Source organism: Anguilla anguilla, chromosome 15 (genome assembly GCF_013347855.1).
Source record: "Anguilla anguilla isolate fAngAng1 chromosome 15, fAngAng1.pri, whole genome shotgun sequence".
In the NCBI taxonomy this organism is placed as follows: domain Eukaryota; kingdom Metazoa; phylum Chordata; class Actinopteri; order Anguilliformes; family Anguillidae; genus Anguilla; species Anguilla anguilla.
Genome location: NC_049215.1, coordinates 13,169,153 through 13,196,112, shown reverse-complemented (window position 1 = coordinate 13,196,112; position 26,960 = coordinate 13,169,153). Strand labels below are relative to the sequence as shown.

Here is a 26,960-nt window from a genome sequence, read left to right as displayed (position 1 = left end):
AAACAGCCATGAAAGTAAAGTATAGGGTGCTTCATGTTTGTTATTTTATTCAATTCTTTACATTTTTATCTATATTATGTTTGTAGCATGAATACATCCTCACTTTCATAGGTTTTGACAGTACCCTTCAAATACTGCCATCAACCATGGCTCTGCTGTGTGTTGCCACAAAGTTATAAGGAAGCATAAACCCGGCAAAAATGTAACAATTTTAGTCAAGGGAATGTGAGGTTAAAATAAATACAGGAAGTTTTGAAAAAATGGGGAACACAAAGGTGGTGGAAGGAGTGATTATTTGCATGGCACGTTGTCACATGTTATTGATTACATGTCAGAAATAAGTCACACAAAAAAAAAAAAAATCATTAAAGTGCTTTGGACAAAAAGTCTCTCACTGACACAAGTTTTAAGAAAGCCATTGCATGTAAACTGATGAAAACCTACAAACTGGAATAATTCGGTTTTTTTGAAAGCCTGAAATGTTCTTTCTTCCAGTGAGGAAGATTGCATGATCTTCAAAATCAATAAATATGTGAGCCCATTGCTGCTTTTACTCTTTTTCATTTTGTGGAAGTACTTCCCCATCCTCTGTCATGCCGTTGTCTGAGTGGCTGCAGAGTGGTCCTTCCTCCACAAGGGGGCTCTCTGATATTATGCTGACCTCCTGGTACTGTTCTTCCTGCTGGGAGCTGTTCTGCATGGCCATGAAGATATATTGGTGGGGTGGCTCCATCAAGTACTGGGGGATGGAAGGAAAATCAGTCTATGGGCTCAATCAACCGACCAGCCAATTATTTAACTCAATAATATTGACATACACATTGATTCACACCCACTTATGTGTAAACATGCACACACACACACACACACACTCACACACAAACTGACCCTTTTTAAGTGATTGGGCAGGGTGGCAGTGGGATAGAGGATTTTCAGGCCTTTGTAGAAGTACCAGACGACCAGGAACAGCAATGGCAAAGTCACAGACACAACCACAAAGCTGACCACCAAGATGAGAGCGATCAACCAAGCCTGCACCCTCCCTGGAGAACACACATACATCAGGCATACATCAGGGGTGCAGGTATTACAAGGTAGTCATCACCATGCCCAGATCGAGAAGGCAACTAAAGAGGAGGGCTGGGAGGGGCAGGACACGGCGGGCCGGACAGGACAGGGCAGGACAGAGGCGGGGCATTTGAGACCTGAGCTCCAACCTCTGGACAGGTGTGATGCCATTGTTTTTTCCCCCCAATTCATAATGGCCAACTAACTGCTTTCCTTTCCCATTTCTATACCCTCTGTCATTTTTGAAGGGTAGCATGAATATCATTCAAAGCATGTGCAGTGAGACACCATTGTTCATTGTGTTAACTCTTCAATTACCCAGCTGAGCTGCTGCAGTTACTGGGGAAGACTGCACACCGGGGGCAAGTAGATCCTTATTGGCCAGGGGAGCTGCTTTTGAGTGATTAGGTAAGTGGGGGGGAGGGTTACCTGAATCTATCCCACCCTGGCCAACATGACAACATTTCCTTAACTGAAAAAAAAGATTCAAGCACATCTATGAAAAGGGAAGTAACTATGCAAAACAGAGTGGACAATTTAATGAGATAGAGGAAGAGGGGGATCAAGAAGAAGCACACCGTCTGTGGTGGTGGTCTCGCACGTTGCCTGGCTGAACTCTCCAGTCTTCTCTAACTCCCCAATGAAGACCTGGACCTGCACGCAGTACCTGCTCAAGGCCTCCAGCTGGCTCAGCACGAGGCTATTCTGCTGCCTGTCATTCATTACAGTGGCCTGCAGGGGGCAAGCACAGAAGATGAGCTTAAGAAAGCACCAAATTTACAGGCAAATTTATCTGTAATCACACAAACAAGAGGAAATCCTACCTTATCCTCCTTCCCCTCTTTCCAGTATCTGATGTTGTACCCCACTGTGCTGTAGATCTCTCTTAAATCTTTAACCTTCATAACAGGGTCTTGAATGTCCATCTCCAGGTTTCAGCTGGACCTCCAATGACAGCTGCAGTGAGATCCACAGGAAATGATCAGATGGACGCCGAGAAGAGGAGGTGTACAGTTCTGTGATGCACCCCAACACTGTGTTCTAGAATGCATGCTTGCCTACCACTACAGATACTCTATGCTTACAAGATACTTCTACAGTATTTGCTTCTTACCGTCACAAGGCTCTGGCTGGTAACAGCAGTTTCCAGCGTTACTCTGGAAGCACCCTCTCAATCCAACAGAGCACCTTAGGGATGAGGTGGAACAGGAGTGTTGCAACATGAAGGTGCAGTTGAAAAATCTACAGGAACTGAGTCATGCTCTCAAGTCAGCATGGACCAAAATCATAAAGCAATGTTTCCAGCACCTTGTTGAATCCATGCCAAAGAATTCAGTCTGTTCTGGAGGCAAAAGGGGTCCAACCTGGTACTAGATAGGTGAACCTAATAAAGTGGCCCCTGAGCATATGCATTTGACTCAGGACTGGCGAGAAACAGAAATAATAAAGAAATCCACAATATGACTCAAGTTGTGACACATAAAAACAATTTAAACTCCAAAGTTCAAAACTGAAAGTGCCAGTAATCTCAAGCCTGATACAATTTAAATATAAACATATGCCACACAATGTCTGTCATACTGTGTCCTGTGTTTTTTTTTCATGCGGCCTGTGTTTTTCTTTTAGTTTTTTGACAGGCATATAGGTCAAAGTTTTGGTATAATCCAGTCCATATAGGCTGCAAAAAATAACCTTATGAGCTCCAAATAACAACGATAACTTAACATATATTTAACATCATTAAATTGACATGTTAACGTCTGGGCAAAATTATGAAAATGTGGTGAAAATGTTTTGTTAGCATATGCATTTGTCAATTCTGTGGTGTGTTTGCATGAGGCACTCCACTCACCTGTATTCTGCAGTATAGGTGAGGTTACCTAGGGAAGTGTTTGGCCTGTCCCACTCCAAGATCACTCCCATGTTGATGGATATCACCCTCACATTTTTGGGGACAGGCAAGTTGGCCAGCACCATTGCAAAACCAAAGTACTGAGACATTGAGATCAAAGCAACAACATTCTAACCTGGTTCAAATACACATTCTACAACTATTTAGATGTTGGCAAAATTTTGAAAAGACTTCCAACATCCCCGAGACTTTTCAATGGAACATTTTACTAACCTAAACCAGAGGTGGAAAATCCAGGTTCAGAAAGTAAAAGTCCTCCCCAGTATTTTGTTCCAACCTATTTTTATACGGTCTATGGTTCCACCTGGATTCGCTAATTAGCGCAATTATTCAGCCAAGAGTTAAAGCTAGTTAGTAGAATCAGCTGACTGAATTAATGGGCGGAAGAAATACATGGCAGAACTTTTACTTTCTGACCCCTGGACTTTCCATCTCTGACCTAAACATACAATCACATGAAATAAGTATTCTGTTCCATATACTGGTCAAAATAGATATAGCAATTGTTTTATACCGGTGTTGGTTAAGGCTGTCAAAAGTGCCATGAACTTGAGTTCTAATATTAGCTTTTGTAATTATTTAGCGTTCGAATATATTCGAATATCATTTTCCTATAATTCACAAAATAAGCTGTTCATTGTTGGGCGGCTTGACCGCAGTGCAATATATTACATTACATTACATTACAGGCATTTGGCAGACGCTCTTATCCAGAGCGACGTACAACAAAGTGTATAACCATAACCAGGAACAAGTATGACGAAACCCCTAGAGAGAAGTACCGGTCCAAGTGCAGGGAACAACCGCATAGTTCAACTTGGACCCTGATGGTTAAACTGATTAACACTAACAACGAGAACGGCAACAACGCAATCTGTGGAAAAAATACAAGTAGTCGTTAAGACAGTTAATGCACCTAAGTCTCCTACAAAACAGCTGCCTAGTTACAACCCTAAGTTTAGTCATTTACAGGGGGGAAGGGAGGGATGGGGAGAGGTGCAGCCTGAAGAGGTGAGTCTTCAGTCGTCGTTTGAAATGGGCCAGTGTCTCAGCTGTTCTGACCTCCACAGGGAGGTCATTCCACCATCGTGGGGCCAGAACAGACAGGAGACATGTTCTGGAAGTGCAGGTGCGAAGAGGGGGGGGGGGTGCTAGGCGTCCTGAGGTAGCAGAACGGAGGGATCTGGCTGGCATGTAGGGTTTGAATATCTTGTGGAGGTATGCTGGGGCTGATCCCTTGACTGCCTGGTATGCTAGGACCAATGTTTTAAATTTGATGCGAGCTATAACAGGCAGCCAGTGGAGAGTAGTGAGCAGGGGAGTTACGTGGGAGTGTCTGGGGAGGTTGAAGACCAGACTAGCCGCAGCATTCTGAATGAGTTGCAGGGGTCTGGTGGCAGATGCCGGTAGTCCAGCCAGAAGAGAGTTGCAGTAGTCCAGGCGGGATAGAACCATTGCTTGGACCAGGAGCTGGGTTGAGTAGGTGGTGAGAAAGGGGTGGATTCTGCGGATGTTGTACAGGAAAAATCTGCATGCCCGGGTTACTGCTGCAATGTTGTTGGAGAGGGACAGCCTGTTGTCCATCACCACTCCAAGATTATTGGCGCAGGGTGATGATGTCACTACGGTGTCCCCTAGGGAAATGGAAAAGTCGAGGAGGGGAGAGGATAGAGCAGGAATAAAGATTAGCTCCGTCTTTCCCGGGTTGAGCTTCAGGTGGTGATTGTCCATCCAGCTCTGAATGTCCCTCAGGCAAGCGGAGATGCGGGCAGGGACCTGTGTGTCCGATGGGGAGAAGGAGAGAAAGAGTTGCGTGTCGTCGGCATAGGAGTGATAGGACAAGCCATGGGCAGATATTACAGGGCCAAGGGATCTGGTGTACACGTAATATACACGTAACGCTCCTTCTAAACTGGCCAGCGCGTTATTTTCCACAAGCGGGCAGTAGAATAGAGGACATCGGTGAACTTTCATACTCGTTTACTACATCTGGGGCCTCATTTATAAAACGTATTTTAGATAAACCGTGTGGCGCGTTACGCGCGTACGTAGAAAATCACGTCAAAGTAGTGATTTATAAAATTTCAACATGACTCGATTTGACCATGGAAACGGTTGTGGCTCTACGTCAGGTCTTCACTTGACATATACACGCAAGTTCATTTTTATAAATGAGCTCCCTGCAGTTTCTATAGCCTAATGCGCAAATAAATAAAGCACTTTCTAGTGGATGCAATTTGCCACAACTCGGCATTTATTAATCACAATAATAGGGAAATGATTGTTTATAGGAAATCCATGTTTATTTTTAACACAAAAACTATTCAAACGGCTAATACCTGTAGCCTAAAACAACATAAAATTACTTAATCTGTTTAGTTTGTTTAACTTCTTTCATCATCCAATTTTATCTTCAGAACAGAAAGGAAACATGGCCTGCCATGGGAATATTATTTAGCCTAAATTGTTAGCTGACCAGTAACGTTTCGCGTCCGTGGACCTGAAAGTATCACCGGAGTATCACCGGAGGTTATTGGAAGTAACGTTAGCACAGGAAATGAACTTTGTGTGCATGAACATGATTCGCCGCAAGAAATTAAAGCCTCTATATTTATGTTAATTACAAAAAGTGGAATCAAAAACGCGGGATACAAAACTAATATTCGAATGCTCAAATTTAGAACTTAAAAAAAAAAAAGATTTTCGAATAGTTTTCGAACTTCGAATATTTTTTTGACAGCCCTAATGTTGGTAATCTGCCAGAATTTTACAGGTGTCTAAAGGGCTAACCACTTAATATCTTTCAGTTCACATAAAATGGCCAGTTGATAAGAGAAGTATTGTTACAGACCAAACAATCTATCAACGAACAAAGAAATAGAGAACTTCTTGGTTCATGTTTTCTTTTCAGGTGACTTTACAGCGCGGTGTATTAGATGTGAAACACTGGTCCCATTGAGATTCCCTGTTCGTACCGCTATGCCTAATAAGTTCATGCATACACATCTTCTGTTATTAGCCTACATAAGTTATTACTGTGTGTCCTTCATCAGCAGTCAATATCACTAGACTAGGTTTCAAGTATTATGTTTATGCTTGGCAATAAATGAACAGAAGCAGTTTCCAAACATATGCCTCGAGCGTCTTGAATGAGCTAATTGAGCCGTTTCTTTTTGCAGCTGCTCAAAAAAAAAAAAAAAAAAAAAAAAAACAGCAGACGCACTGTAAATTGTTGAAAATATTGAACTTGTGTTACAATCAATATTCAATTCTGAGAGTATTTTCTCACGTACTTATCCTGCCCCCCCAGTAACAATTCACTAAGCAATAGAGTTGCTATATGATTAACTCAACTAAGCGGACAAACGGAATTCACGTCCTACAGACAATAAATTATAAGCAATACCAACCTGAAACAGAAAGGATGACGAGAAAACAGGTTTCTGGGAGAAATGTATACGCCATCCAGGAGGTAGAAACTGCATAACGTGTACGGACCGTTGCAGTTCACCACGCCGTAACAGCGAACTAAACAACAGACGTCTCGACGACTACATTCTCAGTAAGCGGTGTTGAGAGAGGGTTCCTCCTTCACCAGTTCTGGAAAACGAAACTAAATAAGGCACCAAACAAAACATAAGCGCTTGTCAAGCTGTTTCCCGAGTAAACTTGTACTAATGCGCTCCCTCCCGCGGTCCCATTTCCAGGGAATCAAGGTACTGACGAAGGTCAGATTATAAAACTATTAGGAGACATATTTTTAACGCAATAATTATGTAATGTATAATATTGATAATTTCATATTTAATGGTTAGTATTACGTTAAAATGTAAAAAGGGGAATACTCTCATTTATATTACTCATGAACACTAAAACAGAATAATTCTGAGGAAATTACACCGATCACACAGGGCCATGCTACGCAGTAAAATGTTCAGTTTCAATCAACTCTTTTAGAGTATGTTTGATTCTTATTGGCCACATAATTGAATAATTGAACACATTAACTAACACTGAACTTTACGGCCTATTCTTCAATCGAGGCTGGAGTCAGGGTGGAGGACATTCACATCACAGAACTCAACAGACAGTCCATTTCACTGATCCAGGTTCCTGTGAACCTGTCCATGATTTCAACCTCTGTCCTCCCTATACTGTCTTTCAGAAGTAGACTGACAGCTGATTCCAGCTTTCCAAAGTGAAGGGAGTGAGCCCATCTTGTAGTCAGGATAGGTAAGGTAGGCACAGGGCATTGCTGCCTTATCCATCACCGTACTTCTCAGTGTGCAGAAAATATCAACACCTGTGTATCGGCATGAAAACTATCACCATTTTTTTTTCTGATACAAAAGAGTGGTGATAGAACCCACAGACCACTGAACCAGTTGTGGGCGAACCAGTACTAGCACTTTAAAAATGTGTCGCTTACAAATCTAGTGTACATTTGGAGCAGAAATTAGCCTATATTTGTGACAGAATTAAATGAAAAGCTTACAGCAATGTTTTACACAACTTACTGAAAATAAACCAATTTTATCTTAATAAAACAGGAGCATGTGGACTTTCCCCTGTATGAATAACATAATGTTAATGTTAATAATAATGTTTTTTCCTTGTGGAAAACAGACCTGCATCAACCTTCATGAGACAGAATACAATTTAAAGACCTTCAGTGTCATGGTTCACAAGATGAATTTAGACCCAGGCACAGAGATCAACAAGGAGGCAGAGATAGATAAAAAAATAAGCCTTTACTGAGACTTCAATTCTGCAGTACAAAACATATAAAAGTATAGACTAGACATTAAAGAATAGCAGCTAGGAACAACATGCACGGCTGAGAAATGGAGAATTAACAATGGAACACTGTAAAAGCAAAAACAATCCACAACATTCAGTTCCACTTCCTCTGTGCTGGGGCGCACTTGCTCACTCACCCACTTGCGCACGGACACAGAAACATCCATTGCCTCTGCCTTTGCCACTGCCATTGTTACCCGCAAGAACTATAGAAGACTCCACAGCTGTGTGTTTTCCGTCTACACAGGTCAGGTATGAAACTGCAAGCGTATAGTACAAAAGGTGCCGTTTATTCATGAATACACAAGATGCAGTGCAATGTAGCGGTATGTAGCATGGGAATGGAATATTCCACATGCAGTTTATGCTGAATACTCAGTTAAAATGTACTTGATCATAGAGGATCATGTACATGGCAGCAGCCATATCACCACGTACTCTGCTCCTGCCGACTGGCTGAAGCTAAGCAAGTGTGGGCTTGGTTAGTACTCGGACGGGAGACCACCAGAGTTGGTGCTGGTAGTGGTGTTGGTGGGCCAGCATGGGGCAATCTTCCCTCTAGTCAAAGTGCAGTGACGGGGATACTGTGCTATAGGAGATGCCGTCTTTCGGATGAGATGTTAAACTGAGGTCCTGACTCACTGTGGTCATTAAAGATCCCATGACACTATTCGCAAAGAGTAGGGGGTTCCCCGGTGTCCTGGCTAAAATCTCAGATCTGGCTCTCGCAAAAAACTTGCCACCTAATCATCCCCGGATTTAATTGGCTAAAAATGTTCTCTCCCGCCAGTGGAGCTGCTCAGTGGCCAAAAATAGAGGATTGTGGTTGTACTGGGCAGCTCCCAGGTATGAATGTGTATGAAGCAGGGCGTTGCTGCAAAAGAGCATCTGTGCTCACTGCTCAGTGAACCTACCCTGGGTGAATAAAGGTTAAATATAAAAACATGATCATAGAGGATGGGTGAATATAGACAGAATTTCCACCTGCACATACATAAAAATTCATTGAACTTAAATTTAACAATCAAGATTTCCATTAAAAGCTGCTTTTTTTTTTACCCTTGGAGGGCACATATAAGGAATTTAAAAAATAAAAAAACATTTTAACATTACTGTTTTAATATCAGCAGCATGAGACGTGCACACACTACAGAATGGGGAAGCTCATCCATGCGTTGGCAATATTCTGACCACTCCCCAACACAAAATAGCCTACACACGCTTCCCTGTGCTACCGAGTTCAGCCTACACACGCTTCCCTGTGCTACCGAGTTCAGCCTACACACGCTTCCCTGTGCTACCGAGTTCAGCCTACACACGCTTCCCTGTGCTACCGAGTTCAGGGTTAGGGTTATGACAGCATGGCATTGAGGTGTCTTGTCATGATATCAGATAATACCATAACTGATGTTATCAGTTGGGCTAAAAGGAAACTTTACAAGGTGGTGCCACAAGTTCACAAGGTGGTGCAGCATCACTGTCAGACAGTTTGAGGAAAACCCTGCAATTCAAAGGTCAAATGCATGTTGTGGACAGTGGAGGGTTTTAACTTCAGCCGTTGAACTGGTAAATCAGACACACATTCACATCCCACCGGGGGAAGACGTTTTAAAAAGGGGAAGTGGGAGGGTTATAATAAGAAGTGGGTTAAAAACAAAAGATTCACTTCTTTAAGGCTCAAGATTTCCTTCCATTAACAAGCACACCTGCAGCAGCACGGTAGGTGTCGGCTCGCTAACAAAAGCAGAATCAGGACTGCGAGCGTTTCTGCTAGAATCAACTGGCAGACAACACACCAGCTGCTCTGATGGGTGGGACAACACCGCGCACCTATTCCTGCGAGGTCAGAATCGCTTCTCTGGACCAGGGCTGCCCCTGGATTTGAGCCGGGATCCCCAAACCGGGTTCTGGAGAGCCACAGCACTCAGTCAGCTTTCAGTCAGCACCTGGACACTCGGACTCCATCGCTGATGGAGCTGACCTCACGATTCTCACCTCGCCTGCGTTCCTGGGCGGTAATAACAAGCGGGAGCCAGACCCTGCAGTCCTCTGGGACCAGGGCTGGCCACGCCCCTCACGGGACTGCTGGAACCACGAGGCCTGTGGGACGGCTGCTGGGAGGGTCCCACTGAAAGCACATTCAGCATGTCCTTCCCTCTGTAGCTTTTAGCAGGTAGAACAGGGATCCCGCGCCCCACCCCTGAGCTAGGACCTTTTCGGCCTTCTCGTCTCCACGGAAACCCCCACAGCTTTGCAAGAAGGCACATATGCCTTCATTTTAAAGGCCTCTCTCCAACACCATCAAACTGTACTACTACTGGCTGTAGTAGTTTGGCATATTATACCATAACTCAATTGTCTAACTGCAAATTAACAATGACACATTTCATGCTGCTTTCAGTCAGGGCCACTAATATTCACCAATACAGGTCATGTGACAGGATGACTTTTACTCATTTCAGCAGCTATAAGTTAAAGTCAGCAGCCAGTGGGGTGCATCAGCACACAGCACAGGGTGAGTCCCTTTCCCAATCCCTGAGGTAGAGGTATTTAATGCATTGATACGAGGGTGAGTGGCAGTGTCACACTTACGACATCATGTCCTCCTCACTAAAAGCAAATTAAAAAAAATTAAATTAGATGCTGCTCATTTGCATACATTTCTTTTTGTTTCTGTTCTTTGAACTATTGAACACTGGCTCATTTTGTGATATTTTCCACCCACTCAGCATCAGTGGGTTTTACAGTACATGCGATTTCAGGTGTTGTTTTTGTTTTCCTCTTCCAGAGCTCTCTTATGAGAGTCCGTCCAACTGTCACCACCGGGGGCACTGCCGATTCTCCCGATCCCAGAGTCCAGCCCCCGCGCTGCTAGGTTCACCTGCCCTGTGGCCACGCCCATCTGTCCCGATGCCATGTCAGTCTGCTCAGATGCCCCGCCCAGCTGGCCTGACCCCTCGGATGAGGAGTATACCCCTGAGTCGTGGCTGCCCTGGTGGCTGTGCCTGGGGGGGTCAGGCAGGGCCTGCGTTTCGGGTGGCATCTCCTTGGGGCACACTTCCAGCTTCTCACAGAACACCTCCACCGGCGTCTCTGCAGCCAGGAGGTGAGCCCAGTCTGGCCCAGAGGAGTCGCACGGGTACTGCAAGAGACACGAGGGAGGCAAAGAGACAGTGAGAGACAGGAAGAGGGAAGGAGAAGAGAGAGACAGAGTTAGGGTTCAAATGAAAACCTATAGGATGAAAGATGGGCAGCTGGGCAGCCCTGCTCTAAGCAATATATATATATACAATAAATACATATATGCAGGTCCGAAGACTAAAGCAGGCAGTCAGCATCATGGATCAGCACTCCTTTGACACCTGCAGCTGTGACCTCTGACCCCACAGGGAATACGCACCATGCTGACTGGAAGCTGTGCGGAGGGGAAGAAGGTGGATTTGATCAGGGGCAGTGATCTGTAGAGGCCAAAGAACAGTGCTGCCAACACAAGGCACAGTGCCAGGATGACCAGCCAGGCGGGTACCTGCCCTGATACACGCACACGCACAGCATCAACAGTCCGGTCTATAAGAATGTGCTTTTAGCAAACATAATGCAAGGCTGCGTGCCTATGTGCAGTTGCACAGGTGTGTGCAGGTGTTGCGTTTATGCGCAAATACATGTGGAAGTACAGACTCATGTGTATATAAAGAAGTGCGTGTCTTTGTATGGGTGTGTGTGTACACGGGAATGTCTATGTACAAGTGCATGAGCATGAAGTCTCTACCTGTGGTTTTCATGCAAAGAGCAGGGCTGAAATGGCTGGTTTTATTGTAGAAGTCAAAATGAGAGCGCACTCTCACGCAGTAAGTGGTCCAGCTCTGCAGGTTCAACAGCGTCACCTCATTGTTACTTGTTCTTAAAACTCTGCTACCGTCCACCCCATTCTGTCAGGAACACAGAAACACAGAAAGGTAAAGACGCACCTACTGTCATCCTGTAGCCTGCTATGCAGTTGGCCAAGCTCAGAGGCTAAACACAGTTGAGACCGACCAGCAGAGCTCAGAGGATAAACACAGCTGAGGTCGACAAGTAGAGCTCAGACGCTAAACACAGCTGAGGTCGACCAGTAGAGCTCAGACGCTAAACACAGCTGAGGTCGACCAGCAGAGCTCACAGGATAAACACAGCTGAGGCTGACCAGTAGAGCTCAGAGACCAATATCTTCTGTGACTGTGCTGGGTCAGGGGAATCATGAGAATTTTTACTGGACTGCTGAAGGCAGAACTCACCTTGGTCTGCTTCCAGTACTGGATAAAGAAATATAGGCTGGGCAACAGCGTCTCTCTCATGGACTTGTTGTTACTGGTTAAGGGGTCAGAAATCCATACCCTTAGCAATCCGTTGCCAGGGACCACCTCCACTTTAGAGGGTGGGCCCAGGTCTCCTGGGGTAAACAGACAGTAAACGCCAGCTGTCAGCAGCAGGACTAAAAACCTCCTGAATAAGGACAAACTGGAGCTGTAGAATAAACTTGGGTGTGTTCACCAGGTACTTTGCTTCCCACAGGTAAGCTGGTCCATGGACTGTAGAAGATGCAATATAGCAGGGGTTCCCAAACTTGGTCCTGGGGGCCCCTGGTGTGTGCTGGTTTTAATTCTGACCACAATCGCAATCCCAGAATTTGACATGCTGTTAATTCTTAATTAGGTGCTTTTCATTTTTAGAAGGATTATTTACCATCTAAAGCCACATTATGAGACAAAAATCCATGCATGCCATGAAGAATACAATTCATATGTTCATATTGTGCTTACTGTGCTACATTGCAAACAACTTCATAAAAAGAGGCAAATCATTTTTAACTGATCAAATTAAAGACTGAGGTGTTATTAAAGACAGCTTGTTAAAATTCTGGGATTGCAATTGTGGCTGGAGGGAAAACCAGCATACAAAGCTTAGCCTAAGCTTTGAGACATCATAGTGTTGTGACATCACAGTGACAGAAGAAAGGAAGAGGAGGTCAAGCTTTGTGACATCACAGTGACAGAAGAAAGGAAGAGGAGCTCAAGCTTTGTGACATCATAGTGACAGAGGAAAGGAAGAGGAGCTCAAGCTTTGTGGCATCATAGTGACAGAAGAAAGGAAGAGGAGCTCAAGCTTTGTGACATCATAGTGACAGAGGAAAGGAAGAGGAGCTCAAGCTTTGTGGCATCATAGTGACAGAAGAAAGGAAGAGGAGCTCAAGCTTTGTGACATCAGTGGCAGAGGAAAGAAAGAGAAGCTTAAGCTTTTGAGAGTTAAATCTGACAGAGGGAAGTGGGAGGAGTTTGCCTGAAAGCCATGAGATGCATCTCTCACCATCCTGGTCAGGGCAGAACACAGAAGTCTGGACCCACTCTGAGCTCTCCCCTGCGCTGTCAGCCCTGACCCGGAGCACATATTTCCCTAGGTAGTGCATCTGGGAGTGGGAGAAATCACACTGCATGTCCAATGTGGCGTTGCACACCAGGGTCCAGTCCTGTTTTTTCCTTACGATTTTGAATGTACTGCAGGAGGGAGAAAATAGCAATCCTGGTCAGTGAGAAATGATGTCAAGCTGAAGCAAAGTTCTCTGATCTATCGGGCTAAATAAAGGTAAAATAAATGTGTACAGAATTGTTATTCTCCGACAATACCTACCATCACATTTGACTGACATGGGGCAAAGAGTATCATAATTGCAGCTACAGGGACCTGTTGTCTAGCAGTTAGAAAAATGATCAAATCATCTTCAGTCTTAATACCATACTGACTTGTGGATGATCATGTCATTCAGCAGTAGTGATATCTTACTATAGGTACTTGTCAATGAGAGAGACAATGATTGACTGGAGGTTACTTACTGTAGATACTGGGCAGTGAAGGTGACGCTCTGATTGGCTGGAGTCTGCTGTTCCCATTCCCACTTCAGAATGTATTGAGTATTTAGGGTCTGTAGACTCAGGTTGCGAGGGCTGGGCAAGATGGCAGACACTGAAGCATAGCAGGGGAACAGAATATCTTTACAGAATGCATAAGCATGGCTAATGACACTGATTAAGAGCATCTTTACAGAATGCATAAGCAGGGCTAATGACACTGATTAAGAGCATCTTTACAGAATGCATAAGCATGGCTAATGACACTGATTAAGAGCATCTTTACAGAATGCATAAGCATGGCTAATGACACTGATTAAGAGCATCTTTACAGAATCCATAAGCAGGGCTAATGACACTGATTAAGAGCATCTTTACAGAATGCATAAGCACCGCTAATGACACTGATTAAGAGCATCTTTACAGAATGCATAAGCAGGGCTAATGACACTGATTAAGAACACACCAGGTACTGTCCAAATTAGTAACAAGATTAAGCATATTAATTAATGATATTATTAACATAAATGATTTTATCCAACTACACATCACTGAAAGAGAACAAGCATTAGCCAAAAGAATTCCTTCAGTAACACTACATGGTTAAATACATTGTAAGTGGGAAATTTATTTAATACACGTTTATTAGCAAATTAGTCAAACTACATGGACTCATAAGCATACAATGTACATGAAATACATAATTTGATAAACTACCTAACTAAAAATCTGTTTTATATAGCTACATTTTGCTTATACTTAGTGCCAAAATGTTTCATAATGAGTGCTTGGAACAAAAAGGGCAGTTTCTGTACGTGGAACAAAAGGTCTGTTTCTGTATGTTCTTAAGTGATAAAGGTAAACATAAATTAAAAAAGAGGCTGTGTGTCAGAATGTGCTTGAGCAGTAACAAAAATTTAAGGGGAACCTGCCATATCCAGGGCACGAGAAAACAGAGTGAAACTTCTGTTTTAGAGAAGCTTAAGATTTTTTGCAAAATGTGTTGTTTGTGCTAATTACATTACCCCTCTTCTTTGTCTGTTGGTTTCCCGCCTGTCCCCCGCCTGTCCCCCCCCGTGTCTCTTTTGCTATATCATAAGAACAAGTTGTTTGTCTCATCCTTATAAGGTAAAATGTAGGATAAGATTGCTGAGCTAGTGTATAAAGACCCAACTTTCCCCATGTTAGGGTAGAGTCATCCTATAGCACCACTTTGAGTGATTCATGGGTGTGCTCTCTTCAGCTGAATTAAGCAACTCTGATTGACTACATAGCTGCCTCGTGGACAGTCTGATTCTTTGTGAGAGACTTTGTGAGATTTCCACGACAACTGTATGTTCTCAGTCTTACTGGTGACTGTGCACTTGGATAGTTTCTAGGGTGAAATGCCCTAAGAGTTAACAGTCCGAACAGTAACCGGGGACATCAAACACCAGCAATGTGTAAAACTGAAATAAAGAGTAATCACACTGGAATCAATAAGAGGAGTAAAAATGTAAGAAAACTCTATACAAATAAAAGTGATGATCTTTTACTTGGTCTCCCAGGCACAGAAATGCTTTTGTCTGCACAATATAAGAACAAGATGCCCTTGCAGCAAGCACAGATCAACGGGGATACTTAAGGCGCAGTGCTACTGATCCAATCAGCCATCAAAGGAGGAGTGTAACAAGCAACAAAAACAAGGCACACATCAGCATTATTTATTATAAAATTATCATTTTTATAATTTGTCCTTCAAAAATTCCAACCCAACCCCCGTATTTCAGTTCAGCCTTTGTCAAAGGAGGTCAGTACAATAACAGGAAATTCAACCGCAGAAATTGCTTACTTTCCCGACAGAAATAGTTCCCCAAACAGTGTTTTGTGCGAGTGAGTGGCCAGGATTGAGCACACACTGCTGTACATATGACTTGTCAGTCGTGACAGGCTCACAGACTATCAAAGAGCTAACATCTAGAGTCTAGTCTTGTATCTGTGTTAGTGCAGTTTGTATACACTGCCTCATTGAATATCTGGACGGGTTTAAAGTGTTTCTCAGTCGGTGATTTTTGTGCATTGCACGCTATCTTTGTGTTACACTGATTTGACCTGTTAAACAGTTTCCGTCTTTGTGTAACCATACACACGGGTTGTGTTGCATACGCATACAATTCACTTCACTCTCACCGTGCCCACCACTCTCTACGTTACCGTCTCGGAAGTGATGTTCTTTCTTTCTACCGCAGAACTGAGATGGCTAACACTAACCATCACCCAAATCATCTTGTAAAATAGCTACTAGCGAGAACAAATGGTACACAGCAATAGAAGTAAAAAAGTAAACAAAAATAAAGTCGAAAACAAAAACTAAAAATGAACCAACAACTTATTCGGCAAATCAGAATATGTTAATTATAGCCATACCTATGGTAGCAAGCTAACACGTCTTTGGGATTTTATGCAGTTCGCCTAAAATCTTATACTAGGTCCTGTTCTTACATGCCATTACACATTTAGGTAGCTATAATCTTCCCAGCTAGCTAATTAAGTGACCTAGTTGCTATGTAACGTTAATTACCAAGACAGCGTGTAAGTATTAGCTAATAAGCGTTAATTTAGCTTGCTAATACTATCGATTTATTACACAAATACAGCCTACCTTCAGACGCACTTTGCAAAAAAGAAAGAACGACCAGAACGAATTCGGCGACCATGTTCATACTTTGTAGATCCATTAAGTAATACATATCACGCCATTTCTGTGTTTGATGCAAAGCTCCCTAAACAGCAACATTAAACAAGCAAGTGCGCACACAGGCAACTTCTAGTGAAGAAATGGGTGGGACGATTCAAAATAAAAGCCGGAATTGGTTCTTTTTCAAAAATCACGTGGATGAATTCGTAACTGAACCAAAATTTCTGGAATCATGGCAAACTATTTGGCTAATTCATATCTATAACATATAATTGAATTATTGGCGTTATTCAATACATTATATCTTATCAGTACAAGGTTATCAAAACCATTTCAAATTATTGCCCTCTGGTTTCAGTTTGTGGTTATGTAGGCAATTGCTTTTTGTATTGTGGTCTTTGGCTGGGTCTTGCTGTGTCAATGAATGTAGGCAGGTCCTACAGTACGTCATGCTGCAGTGGAATTATCGTACCAACACCTGAATCCTGTATGCTGTACTTCACCGAGGACAGATCACACAATACTTCACGAACATAACTATAGAGTCTGCAACGCAAGATGCAGACCACTAGTTGGTTGCAAAAACAAGCTTTGCAAGAAGGCACATATGCCTTCATTTTAAAGGCCTCTCTCCAACACCATCAAACTGTACTACTACTGGCTGTAGTAGTTTGGCATATTATACCATAACTCAGTCATCTAACTGCAAATTAACAATGACACATTTCATGCTGCTTTCAGTCAGGGCCACTAATATTTACCCATACAGGTCATGTGACAGGAAGACTTTTACTCATTTCAGCAGCTAGAATTTAAAGTCAGCAGCCAGTGGGGTGCATCAGCACACAGCACAGGGTGAGTCCCTTTCCCAATCCCTGAGGTAGAGGTATTTAATGCATTGATACGAGGGTGAGTGGCAGTGTCACTCTTACGACATCATGTCCTCCTCACTAAAAGCAAATTAAAAAAAATAAAATTAGATGCTGCTCATTTGCATACATTTCTTTTTGTTTCTGTTCTTTGAACTATTGAACACTGGCTCATTTTGTGATACTTTCCACCCACTCAGCATCAGTGGGTTTTACAGTACATGCGATTTCAGGTGTTGTTTTTGTTTTTTTGTTTTCCTCTTCCAGAGCTCTCCTATGAGAGCTCTGGTTCACAGTTAACTAAGAAGTACCTAAAAGAGCCTGCAGAGTTCTGGAAAAAGGTCTTGTGGACAGATGAGATGGACAGAGTGATGGTATGAGCAAAGTGTGGAGGCCAAAATGAACTGCCCAAGATCCAAAGCACCCTCATCTGTGAAACATGGTTTGGGCATGTATGGCTACCATAGGTACTGACTCACTTGTCTTCAGTGATGTGTAATGTTAAATTATGGTACACAGTTTATCTCCAACATGTTTGACACCACTGAAAAAATGTTTATTTTAATTTTAAATGTATTTAAAAGCTGGAAAATTCAACAAGGGTGTCCAAGGAAAGACTCATTTTCATATTGAAAATTCACTTTTTCAGTAACTTGGCTGCAGTTAAAAACTACTTTCATTGAACATGTGCCATTATTGTCATTTTAGTCACCGTATTTGGCATGACAAAGGGACTTTGTTTTCAAAAGGGCAGGTGGGGCTCTTTCTTCTTGTTGTTTTTCACTGCAGCCAAGTTATTGAAGAAATGGACAAAAGGGCATTTTCAATGCGAAAAGTAGTCTTTCTTGGAAACCCTTGTTGAATTTGACAGCTTTTAGATATATGCACAATGTTTTTCCGCCAGCAGTGACAAACATGTTGGAGATGAAATTTGCACCATAATTTTGCCACTGGATAATGTGTATTTGGTAAATAAACAGCCATGAAAGTAAAGTATAGGGTGCTTCATGTTTGTTATTTTATTCAATTCTTTACATTTTTATCTATATTATATTTGTAGCATGAATACATCCTCACGTTTCATAGGTTTTGACAGTACCCTTCAAATACTGCCATCAACCATGGCTCTGCTGTGTGTTGCCACAAAGTTATAAGGAAGCATAAACCCGGCAAAAATGTAACAATTTTAGTCAAGGGAATGTGAGGTTAAAATAAATACAGGAAGTTTTGAAAAAATGGGGAACACAAAGGTGGTGGAAGGAGTGATTATTTGCATGGCACGTTGTCACATGTTATTGATTACATGTCAGAAATAAGTCACACAAAAAAAAAATCATTAAAGTGCTTTGGACAAAAAGTCTCTCACTGACACAAGTTTTAAGGAAGCCATTGCATGTAAACTGATGAAAACCTACAAACTGGAATAATTCGGTTTTTTTGAAAGCCTGAAATGTTCTTTCTTCCAGTGAGGAAGATTGCATGATCTTCAAAATCAATAAATATGTGAGCCCATTGCTGCTTTTACTCTTTTTCATTTTGTGGAAGTACTTCCCCATCCTCTGTCATGCCGTTGTCTGAGTGGCTGCAGAGTGGTCCTTCCTCCACAAGGGGGCTCTCTGATATTATGCTGACCTCCTGGTACTGTTCTTCCTGCTGGGAGCTGTTCTGCATGGCCATGAAGATATATTGGTGGGGTGGCTCCATCAAGTACTGGGGGATGGAAGGAAAATCAGTCTATGGGCTCAATCAACCAACCAGCCAATTATTTAATTCAATAATATTGACATACATATTGATTCACACCCACTTATGTGTAAACATGCACACACACACACACACACACTCACAAACTGACCCTTTTTAAGTGATCGGGCAGGGTGGCAGTGGGATAGAGGATTTTCAGGCCTTTGTAGAAGTACCAGACGACCAGGAACAGCAATGGCAAAGCCACAGACACAACCACAAAGCTGACCACCAAGATGAGAGCGATCAACCAAGCCTGCACCCTCCCTGGAGAACACACATACATCAGGCATACATCAGGGGTGCAGGTATTACAAGGTAGTCATCACCATGCCCAGATCGAGAAGGCAACTAAAGAGGAGGGCTGGGAGGGGAAGGACACGGCCGGGCCGGACAGGACAGGGCAGGACAGAGGCGGGGCATATGAGACCTGAGCTCCAACCTCTGGACAGGTGTGATGCCATTGTTTTTTCCCCCCAATTCATAATGGCCAACTAACTGCTTTCCTTTCCCATTTCTATACCCTCTGTCATTTTTGAAGGGTAGCATGAATATCATCCAAAGCATGTGCAGTGAGACACCATTGTTCATTGTGTTAACTCTTCAATTACCCAGCTGAGCTGCTGCAGTTACTGGGGAAGACTGCACACCGGGGGAAAGTAGATCCTTATCGGCCAGGGGAGCTGCTTTTGAGTGATTAGGTAAGTGGGGGGGAGGGTTACCTGAATCTATCCCACCCTGGCCAACATGACAACATTTCCTTAACTGAAAAAAAAGATTCAAGCACATCTATGAAAAGGGAAGTAACTATGCAAAACAGAGTGGACAATTTAATGAGATAGAGGAAGAGGGGGATCAAGAAGAAGCACACCGTCTGTGGTGGTGGTCTCGCACGTTGCCTGGCTGAACTCTCCAGTCTTCTCGAACTCCCCAATAAAGACCTGGACCTGCACGCAGTACCTGCTCAAGGCCTCCAGCTGGATCAGCACGAGGCTATTCTGCTGCCTGTCATTCATTACAGTGGCCTGCAGGGGGCAAGCACAGAAGATGAGCTTAAGAAAGCACCAAATTTACAGGCAAATTTATCTGAAATCACACAAACAAGAGGAAATCCTACCTTATCCTCCTCCCCCTCTTTCCAGTATCTGATGTTGTACCCCACTGTGCTGTAGATCTCTATTAAATCTTTAACCTTCATAACAGGGTCTTGAATGTCCATCTCCAGGTTTCCTTCTCTAGAGACCAGCCTCACAGTCGGACCTCCAATGACAGCTGCAGTGAGATCCACAGGAAATGATCAGATGGATGCCGAGAAGAGGAGGTGTACAGTTCTGTGATGCACCCCAACACTGTGTTCTAGAATGTATGCTTGCCTACCACTACAGATACTCTATGCTTACAAGATACTTCTACAGTATTTGCTTCTTACCATCACAAGGCTCTGGCTGGTAACAGCAGTTTCCAGCATTACAGTACAATATAGAATATCCATTGCCACCATTCTGCACTATAAAACAAAATTTTAATAAAATTTTGTAATAGAATTAATAAGAATCTTACTACATTTCCCAATCTCTTCTAATGTTTTTATTGAAATGTGTCTAAGAGGAGCCACACAGCAACAACCTCTGGGAATAACAAATATGGCTAAAGCAAGCTTCAATGCATGATTAATGCCAAAATACATGAGTGGAATGTCTGTGCATATTTTTTCACTCATACTTGATTTTAGGCACAGTTTTTGATAAGTCAACCTCAAAATTTCATGCTTGTGCTTTTTTACAACCTTGGTAGAATGGAAGTAAGTAATTTTGATACGCAACCTCCTGTGTACAGGCATGTCCTGTTATCGGTTAAAAGGCTTCGAAACTAAAAAATCATCAAAACCTGACCATTGCCTTTTGTTTTATTTTCATGAACATTTCTTTTTTAATTGAATTAATCATAAACACAAAAAAATTAACAACATTACATTACATTTCTTTGGCAGATGCTTTTATCCAAAGCGATGTACAATAAGTGCATAGAATCATAAGAATTAGAGCAGACAAAAGGAGGGAAGCAGTTAAACCCAAGAGCTCACAAACAAAATAACAAACGAACAAACTAAGGAGTGGAGAATACACACAACTGAAAAATCTGAATAATAAGCTGATTGGACATTGCTTGTGGGTTTTCTCCCCCCTTCAGGATTTGTCATGGTTCTGTGTTTCTGTCTCTGTTTTTCCTTGTTGGGCCGCCAGATGGCGGCACTTCAGTTTTGTTTGTTTGTTTTGTTTTTCAGTTCGTTCTCCCTCCCTGTGTTAATTGTATTATTGGTTATAATTATTCTACCATTGTTCCCACCTGTGTCTTGTTATCCCCTCCTTTTTCTGGTTTGATTGTTCTTTGAGTTCACCTGTGTCTTGTTACCCTTGTCTATTTATGGACGGAGTGTAGCACAGTGGGTAAGAAACTGGGCTTGTAACCGAAAGGTCGCAGGTTCGATTCCCGGGTAGGACACTGCCGTTGTACCCTTGAGCAAGGTACTTAACCGAAATTGCTTCAGTATATATCCAGCTGTATAAATGGATACAATGTAAAATGCTATGTAAAAGTTGTGTAAGTCGCTCTGGATAAGAGCGTCTGCTAAATGCCTGTAATGTAATTTAAGTTCTTTGTTTCCTGACTCAGGTGCTGGGTCCTTGCGTTTCATGTGTGTTTCTGCCTGCGGTTTGATCTGCTTGTGTTTCTAACTTTGTTTCTGCCTGTCTTGCTGCCCGTGCTTTTCTGCCTGTCTGTGTCTGCCCTGCCTGTTCTGTTCTACATGTTTTTGGATTTTCTTCTGTTTTTGATTTTTTGTGAAGTAAATGTCTTTGTTTAAACTTTCCTTTTGAGTTCCTGTGTTTTTTCCACTCCACGTCTGGGTCCTCCCCTCCCGTACGTGACAGGATTACTTTCTTGAAGTCAAGCTCAGCTAGTTAAATTCGAGTCTTCTATAATGTTTATTCTGAGTTAATTTGAAAGCAAAATACGTAGGATTATAAAGCTGTGGGCTTACTCTCTTGGTCCGGGAGGAATTCTTTAGTCTTTGCCCACCTGGACGTCTCTCCCCGCCGCTCCGCCCTCACTTGGAACACGTAAATGCCGAAAGGATGGATCCCCTGGGTGAAGTCACACCTGCGCTCTGTTTGATTACGGCAGACAGTACTGAAACCGGCGTCATCGGAGGACCTGCGTGGGAGAGAATCCAAGAGTAACAGCCCCCTCTGGAAACCAGAGAATCCAAGAGTAACAGCCCCCGCTGGAAACCAGAGATTCCAAGAGTAACAGCCCCCTCTGGAAAACCAGAGAATCCAAGAGTAACAGCCCCCTCTGGAAACCAGAGAATCCAAGAGTAACAGCACCCTCTGGAAACCAGAGAATCCAAGAGTAACAGCCCCCTCTGGAAACCAGAGAATCCAAGAGTAACAGCCCCCTCTGGAAAACCAGAGAATCCAAGAGTAACAGCCCCCTCTGGAAAACCAGAGAATCCAAGAGTAACAGCCCCCTCTGGAAACCAGAGAATCCAAGAGTAACAGCACCCTCTGGAAACCAGAGAATCCAAGAGTAACAGCCCCCGCTGGAAACCAGAGATTCCAAGAGTAACAGCCCCCGCTGGAAACCAGAGATTCCAAGAGTAACAGCCCCCGCTGGAAACCAGAGATTCCAAGAGTAACAGCCCCCTCTGGAAACCAGAGAATCCAAGAGTAACAGCCCCCTCTGGAAAACCAGAGAATCCAAGAGTAACAGCCCCCTCTGGAACTAGAGAATCCAAGAGTAATAGCACCCTCTGGAAACCAGAGAATCCATGAGTAACAGCACCCTCTGGAAACCAGAGAATCCAAGAGTAACAGCCCCCGCTGGAAACCAGAGATTCCAAGAGTAACAGCCCCCGCTGGAAACCAGAGATTCCAAGAGTAACAGCCCCCGCTGGAAACCAGAGATTCCAAGAGTAACAGCCCCCGCTGGAAACCAGAGATTCCAAGAGTAACAGCCCCCTCTGGAAACCAGAGAATCCAAGAGTAACAGCACCCTCTGGAAACCAGAGAATCCAAGAGTAACAGCCCCCTCTGGAAACCAGAGACGGGACTATTCAGCACCCTCCGGAGAGAGCACTACACACACAGACAGGACACCTCCCCTGCCTGCCCCAACCAGAGGTGAGCACAAAATGGCCCATTTTAATGTCTGACTATCTGCCACACCAGATTCTCTCCCTCAGAACCTTGCAACCTCTGAATAGCAACAACAACAAAACTGAGTTCAGTACCTCGTTTTGTAAATGAAGGAGAATTTCATTCTGTTTATTAGATTGAAAATAGTGCCATAGACACAAACTTCACCAGTTCTGGTCATTTATGGGAACAGCAGTGTTGGAGCAGCAGTGCAATGGCTGAATGTGGAACAGTGGAATAGGACACTGTAGAGCCCAGAAGAGGAAGTATTCTGTGAACTTCTCCTGTCTCTGGCAATGTTATTCATGGCTAATCTCCTCTCCTCACTCTTCCACTCCCCCTTGGGCCGGATTATGTATTTTTTAAATAGCCTTCACACACAAGTCCCTGCACGTTATCAACCATTCAAAAAAATGTGCTTTCACACATATCGAGAACAAAATTAAAATTTTGAATGATGGCACATTTCCTTAGTAACTAATATTGCTGTAGATTTTCAGGGATTCTGCAGGAGAAATTTTTTACAGAATCTAAAGAATTTTCACATCTTTTTACAATCAACATAAAGATGATAGGTCAGAATTTGGGATAAACAGAATGAATCCATGGATCCATCCTGCCTTGTGTTAATTGTGCAGACAGGTGGTAGTGTTATGGTCTGGGGAATGTCTTCTTGACACACCTTAGGCCCCTTAATACCAATTGAACATGTGAACACCTCAGCGTACCTAACTATTTGTTTCAGACTATGTGCATTCCTTTACAGCTACAATGTAGCCTTTTTTAAATGGATACTTCCAGCAGGATAATGTGCCATGGAACAAAGCATGCATCATCTCAAGATGGTTCCACAAATATCAGTGACTTCAGTTTACTCCAATAACCTGCACAGTCCCCAGATCTCAATCCAACAGAGCACCTTAGGGATGAGGTGGAACAGGAGTGTTGCAACATGAAGGTGCAGTTGAAAAATCTACAGGAACTGAGTCATGCTCTCAAGTCAGCATGGACCAAAATCATAAAGCAATGTTTCCAGCACCTTGTTGAATCCATGCCAAAGAATTCAGTCTGTTCTGGAGGCAAAAGGGGTCCAACCTGGTACTAGATAGGTGAACCTAATAAAGTGGCCCCTGAGCATATGTATTTGACTCAGGACTGGCGAGAAACAGAAATAATAAAGAAATCCACAATATGACTCAAGTTGTGACACATAAAAACAATTTAAACTCCAAAGTTCAAAACTGAAAGTGCCAGTAATCTCAAGCCTGATACAATTTAAATATAAACATATGCCACACAATGTCTGTCATACTGTGTCCTGTGTTTTTTTTTCATGCGGCCTGTGTTTTTCTTTTAGTTTTTTGACAGGCATATAGGTCAAAGTTTTGGTATAATCCAGTCCATATAGGCTGCAAAAAATAACCTTATGAGCTCCAAATAACAACGATAACTTAACATATATTTAACATCATTAAATTGACATGTTAACGTCTGGGCAAAATTATGAAAATGTGGTGAAAATGTTTTGTTAGCATATGCATTTGTCAATTCTGTGGTGTGTTTGCATGAGGCACTCCACTCACCTGTATTCTGCAGTATAGGTGAGGTTACCTAGGGAAGTGTTTGGCCTGTCCCACTCCAAGATCACTCCCATGTTGATGGATATCACCCTCACATTTTTGGGGACAGGCAAGTTGGCCAGCACCACTGCAAAACCAAAGTACTGAGACATTGAGATCAAAGCAACAACATTCTAACCTGGTTCAAATACACATTCTACAACTATTTAGATGTTGGCAAAATTTTGAAAAGACTTCCAACATCCCCGAGACTCTTCAATGGAACATTTTACTAACCTAAACCAGAGGTGGAAAATCCAGGGTCAGAAAGTAAAAGTCCTCCCCAGTATTTTGTTCCAACCTATTTTTATACGGTCTATGGTTCCACCTGGATTCGCTAATTAGCGCAATTATTCAGCCAAGAGTTAAAGCTAGTTAACGGGCAGTAGAATAGAGGACATCGGTGAACTTTCATACTCGTTTAATACATCTGGGGCCTCATTTATAAAACGTATTTTAGATAAACCGTGTGACGCGGGATACAAAACTAATATTCGAATGCTCAAATTTAGAACTTAAAAAAAAAAAAGATTTTCGAATAGTTTTCGAACTTCGAATATTTTTTTGACAGCCCTAATGTTGGTAATCTGCCAGAATTTTACAGGTGTCTAAAGGGCTAACCACTTAATATCTTTCAGTTCACATAAAATGGCCAGTTGATAAGAGAAGTATTGTTACAGACCAAGCAATCTATCAACGAACAAAGAGAAGTAAGAAATAGAGAACTTCTTGGTTCCTGTTTTCTTTTCAGGTGACTTTACAGCGCGGTGTATTAGATGTGAAACACTGGTCCCATTGAGATTCCCTGTTCGTACCGCTATGCCTAATAAGTTCATGCATACACATCTTCTGTTATTAGCCTACATAAGTTATTACTGTGTGTCCTTCATCAGCAGTTAATATCATTAGACTGGGTTTCAAAATGCATTGTAACATGCAACGGTCTTCAAGTATTATGTTTATGCTTGGCAATAAATGAACAGAAGCAGTTTCCAAACATATGCCTCGAGCGTCTTGAATGAGCTAATTGAGCCGTTTCTTTTTGCAGCTGCTCAAAAAAAAAAAAAGAAAAAGAAAGAAAAAAAACAGCAGACGCACTGTAAATTGTTGAAAATATTGAACTTGTGTTACAATCAATATTCAATTCCGAGAGCATTTTCTCACGTACTTATCCTGCCCCCCCCCAGTAACAATTCACTAAGCAATAGAGTTGCTATATGATTAACTCAACTAAGCGGACAAACGGAATTCACGTCCTACAGACAATAAATTATAAGCAATACCAACCTGAAACAGAAAGGATGACGAGAAAACAGGTTTCTGGAAGAAATGTATACGCCATCCAGGAGGTAGAAACTGCATAACGTGTACGGACCGTTGCAGTTCACCACGCCGTAACAGCGAACTAAACAACAGACGTCTCGACGACTACATTCTCAGTAGGCGGTGTTGAGAGAGGGTTCCTCCTTCACCAATTCTGGAAAACGAAACTAAATAAGGCACCAAACAAAACATAAGCGCTTGTCAAGCCGTTTCCCCGAGTAAACTTGTACTAATGCGCTCCCTCCCGCGGTCCCATTTCCAGGGAATCAAGGTACTGACGAAGGTCAGATTATAAGACTATCAGGAAACATATTTTTAACGCAATAATTATGTAATGTATTATATTGATAATTTCATATTTAATTGGTTAGTATTACGTTAAAAATGTGAAAAGGAGAATACTCTCATTTATATTACTTATGAACACTAAAACAGAATAATACTGAGGAAATTACACCGATCACACAGGGCCATGCTACGCAGTAAAATGTTCAGTTTCAATCAACTCGTTTAGAGTATGTTTGATTCTTATTGGCCACATAATTGAATAATTGAACACATTAACTAACACTGAACTTTACGGCCTATTCTTCAATCGAGGCTGGAGTCAGGGTGGAGGACATTCACATCACAGAACTCAACAGACAGTCCATTTCACTGATCCAGGTTCCTGTGAACCTGTCCATGATTTTAACCTCTGTCCTCCCTATACTGTCTTTCAGAAGTAGACTGACAGCTGATTCCAGCTTTCCAAAGTGAAGGGAGTGAGCCCATCTTGTAGTCAGGATAGGTAAGGTAGGCACAGGGCGTTGCTGCCTTATCCATCACCGTACTTCTCAGTGTGCAGAAAATATCAACACCTGTGTATCGG

The 26,960-nt window shown here is 42.7% G+C and overlaps 2 protein-coding genes across 7 annotated transcripts; both read right to left on the bottom strand.

Moving 5' to 3' along the window:
- Positions 1 to 22: 22 nt before the first annotated feature.
- On the bottom strand, positions 23 to 26,298 carry LOC118214138 (interleukin-10 receptor subunit beta-like). Of its 6 annotated transcripts, XR_004762586.1 has the most exons (9): positions 26,054 to 26,298; positions 24,731 to 24,854; positions 21,992 to 22,164; positions 20,069 to 20,223; positions 19,823 to 19,976; positions 2,921 to 3,044; positions 2,377 to 2,492; positions 2,183 to 2,256; positions 1,971 to 2,025 (listed from the first exon to the last, which is right to left on the bottom strand). XR_004762586.1 is itself a non-coding variant. In XM_035393758.1 (8 exons), exons 1-8 carry the CDS (start codon positions 26,106 to 26,108, stop codon positions 551 to 553), a joined length of 1,005 nt encoding a protein of 334 aa, XP_035249649.1. In that variant the 5' UTR covers positions 26,109 to 26,260; the 3' UTR covers positions 23 to 550. The 6 variants fall into 6 exon arrangements, 4 of the variants coding, with proteins under 4 accessions (XP_035249649.1, XP_035249650.1, XP_035249651.1 ...); XM_035393758.1 differs by lacking the exons at positions 2,183 to 2,256; positions 2,377 to 2,492; positions 2,921 to 3,044; positions 19,823 to 19,976 and adding exons at positions 23 to 739; positions 889 to 1,043; positions 1,647 to 1,800 and having other exon boundaries at positions 1,893 to 1,988; positions 20,165 to 20,223; positions 26,054 to 26,260; XM_035393759.1 differs by lacking the exon at positions 2,377 to 2,492 and having other exon boundaries at positions 1,893 to 2,025; positions 26,054 to 26,292.
- On the bottom strand, positions 8,768 to 16,467 carry LOC118214136 (interferon alpha/beta receptor 1b-like). Its single transcript, XM_035393752.1, has 7 exons — positions 16,304 to 16,467; positions 13,648 to 13,777; positions 13,124 to 13,311; positions 12,055 to 12,209; positions 11,550 to 11,709; positions 11,181 to 11,311; positions 8,768 to 10,922 (listed from the first exon to the last, which is right to left on the bottom strand). The coding sequence occupies exons 1-7, from the start codon at positions 16,389 to 16,391 to the stop codon at positions 10,539 to 10,541; spliced, it is 1,236 nt and encodes a 411-aa protein (XP_035249643.1). The 5' UTR covers positions 16,392 to 16,467; the 3' UTR covers positions 8,768 to 10,538.
- Positions 26,299 to 26,960: the final 662 nt, after the last annotated feature.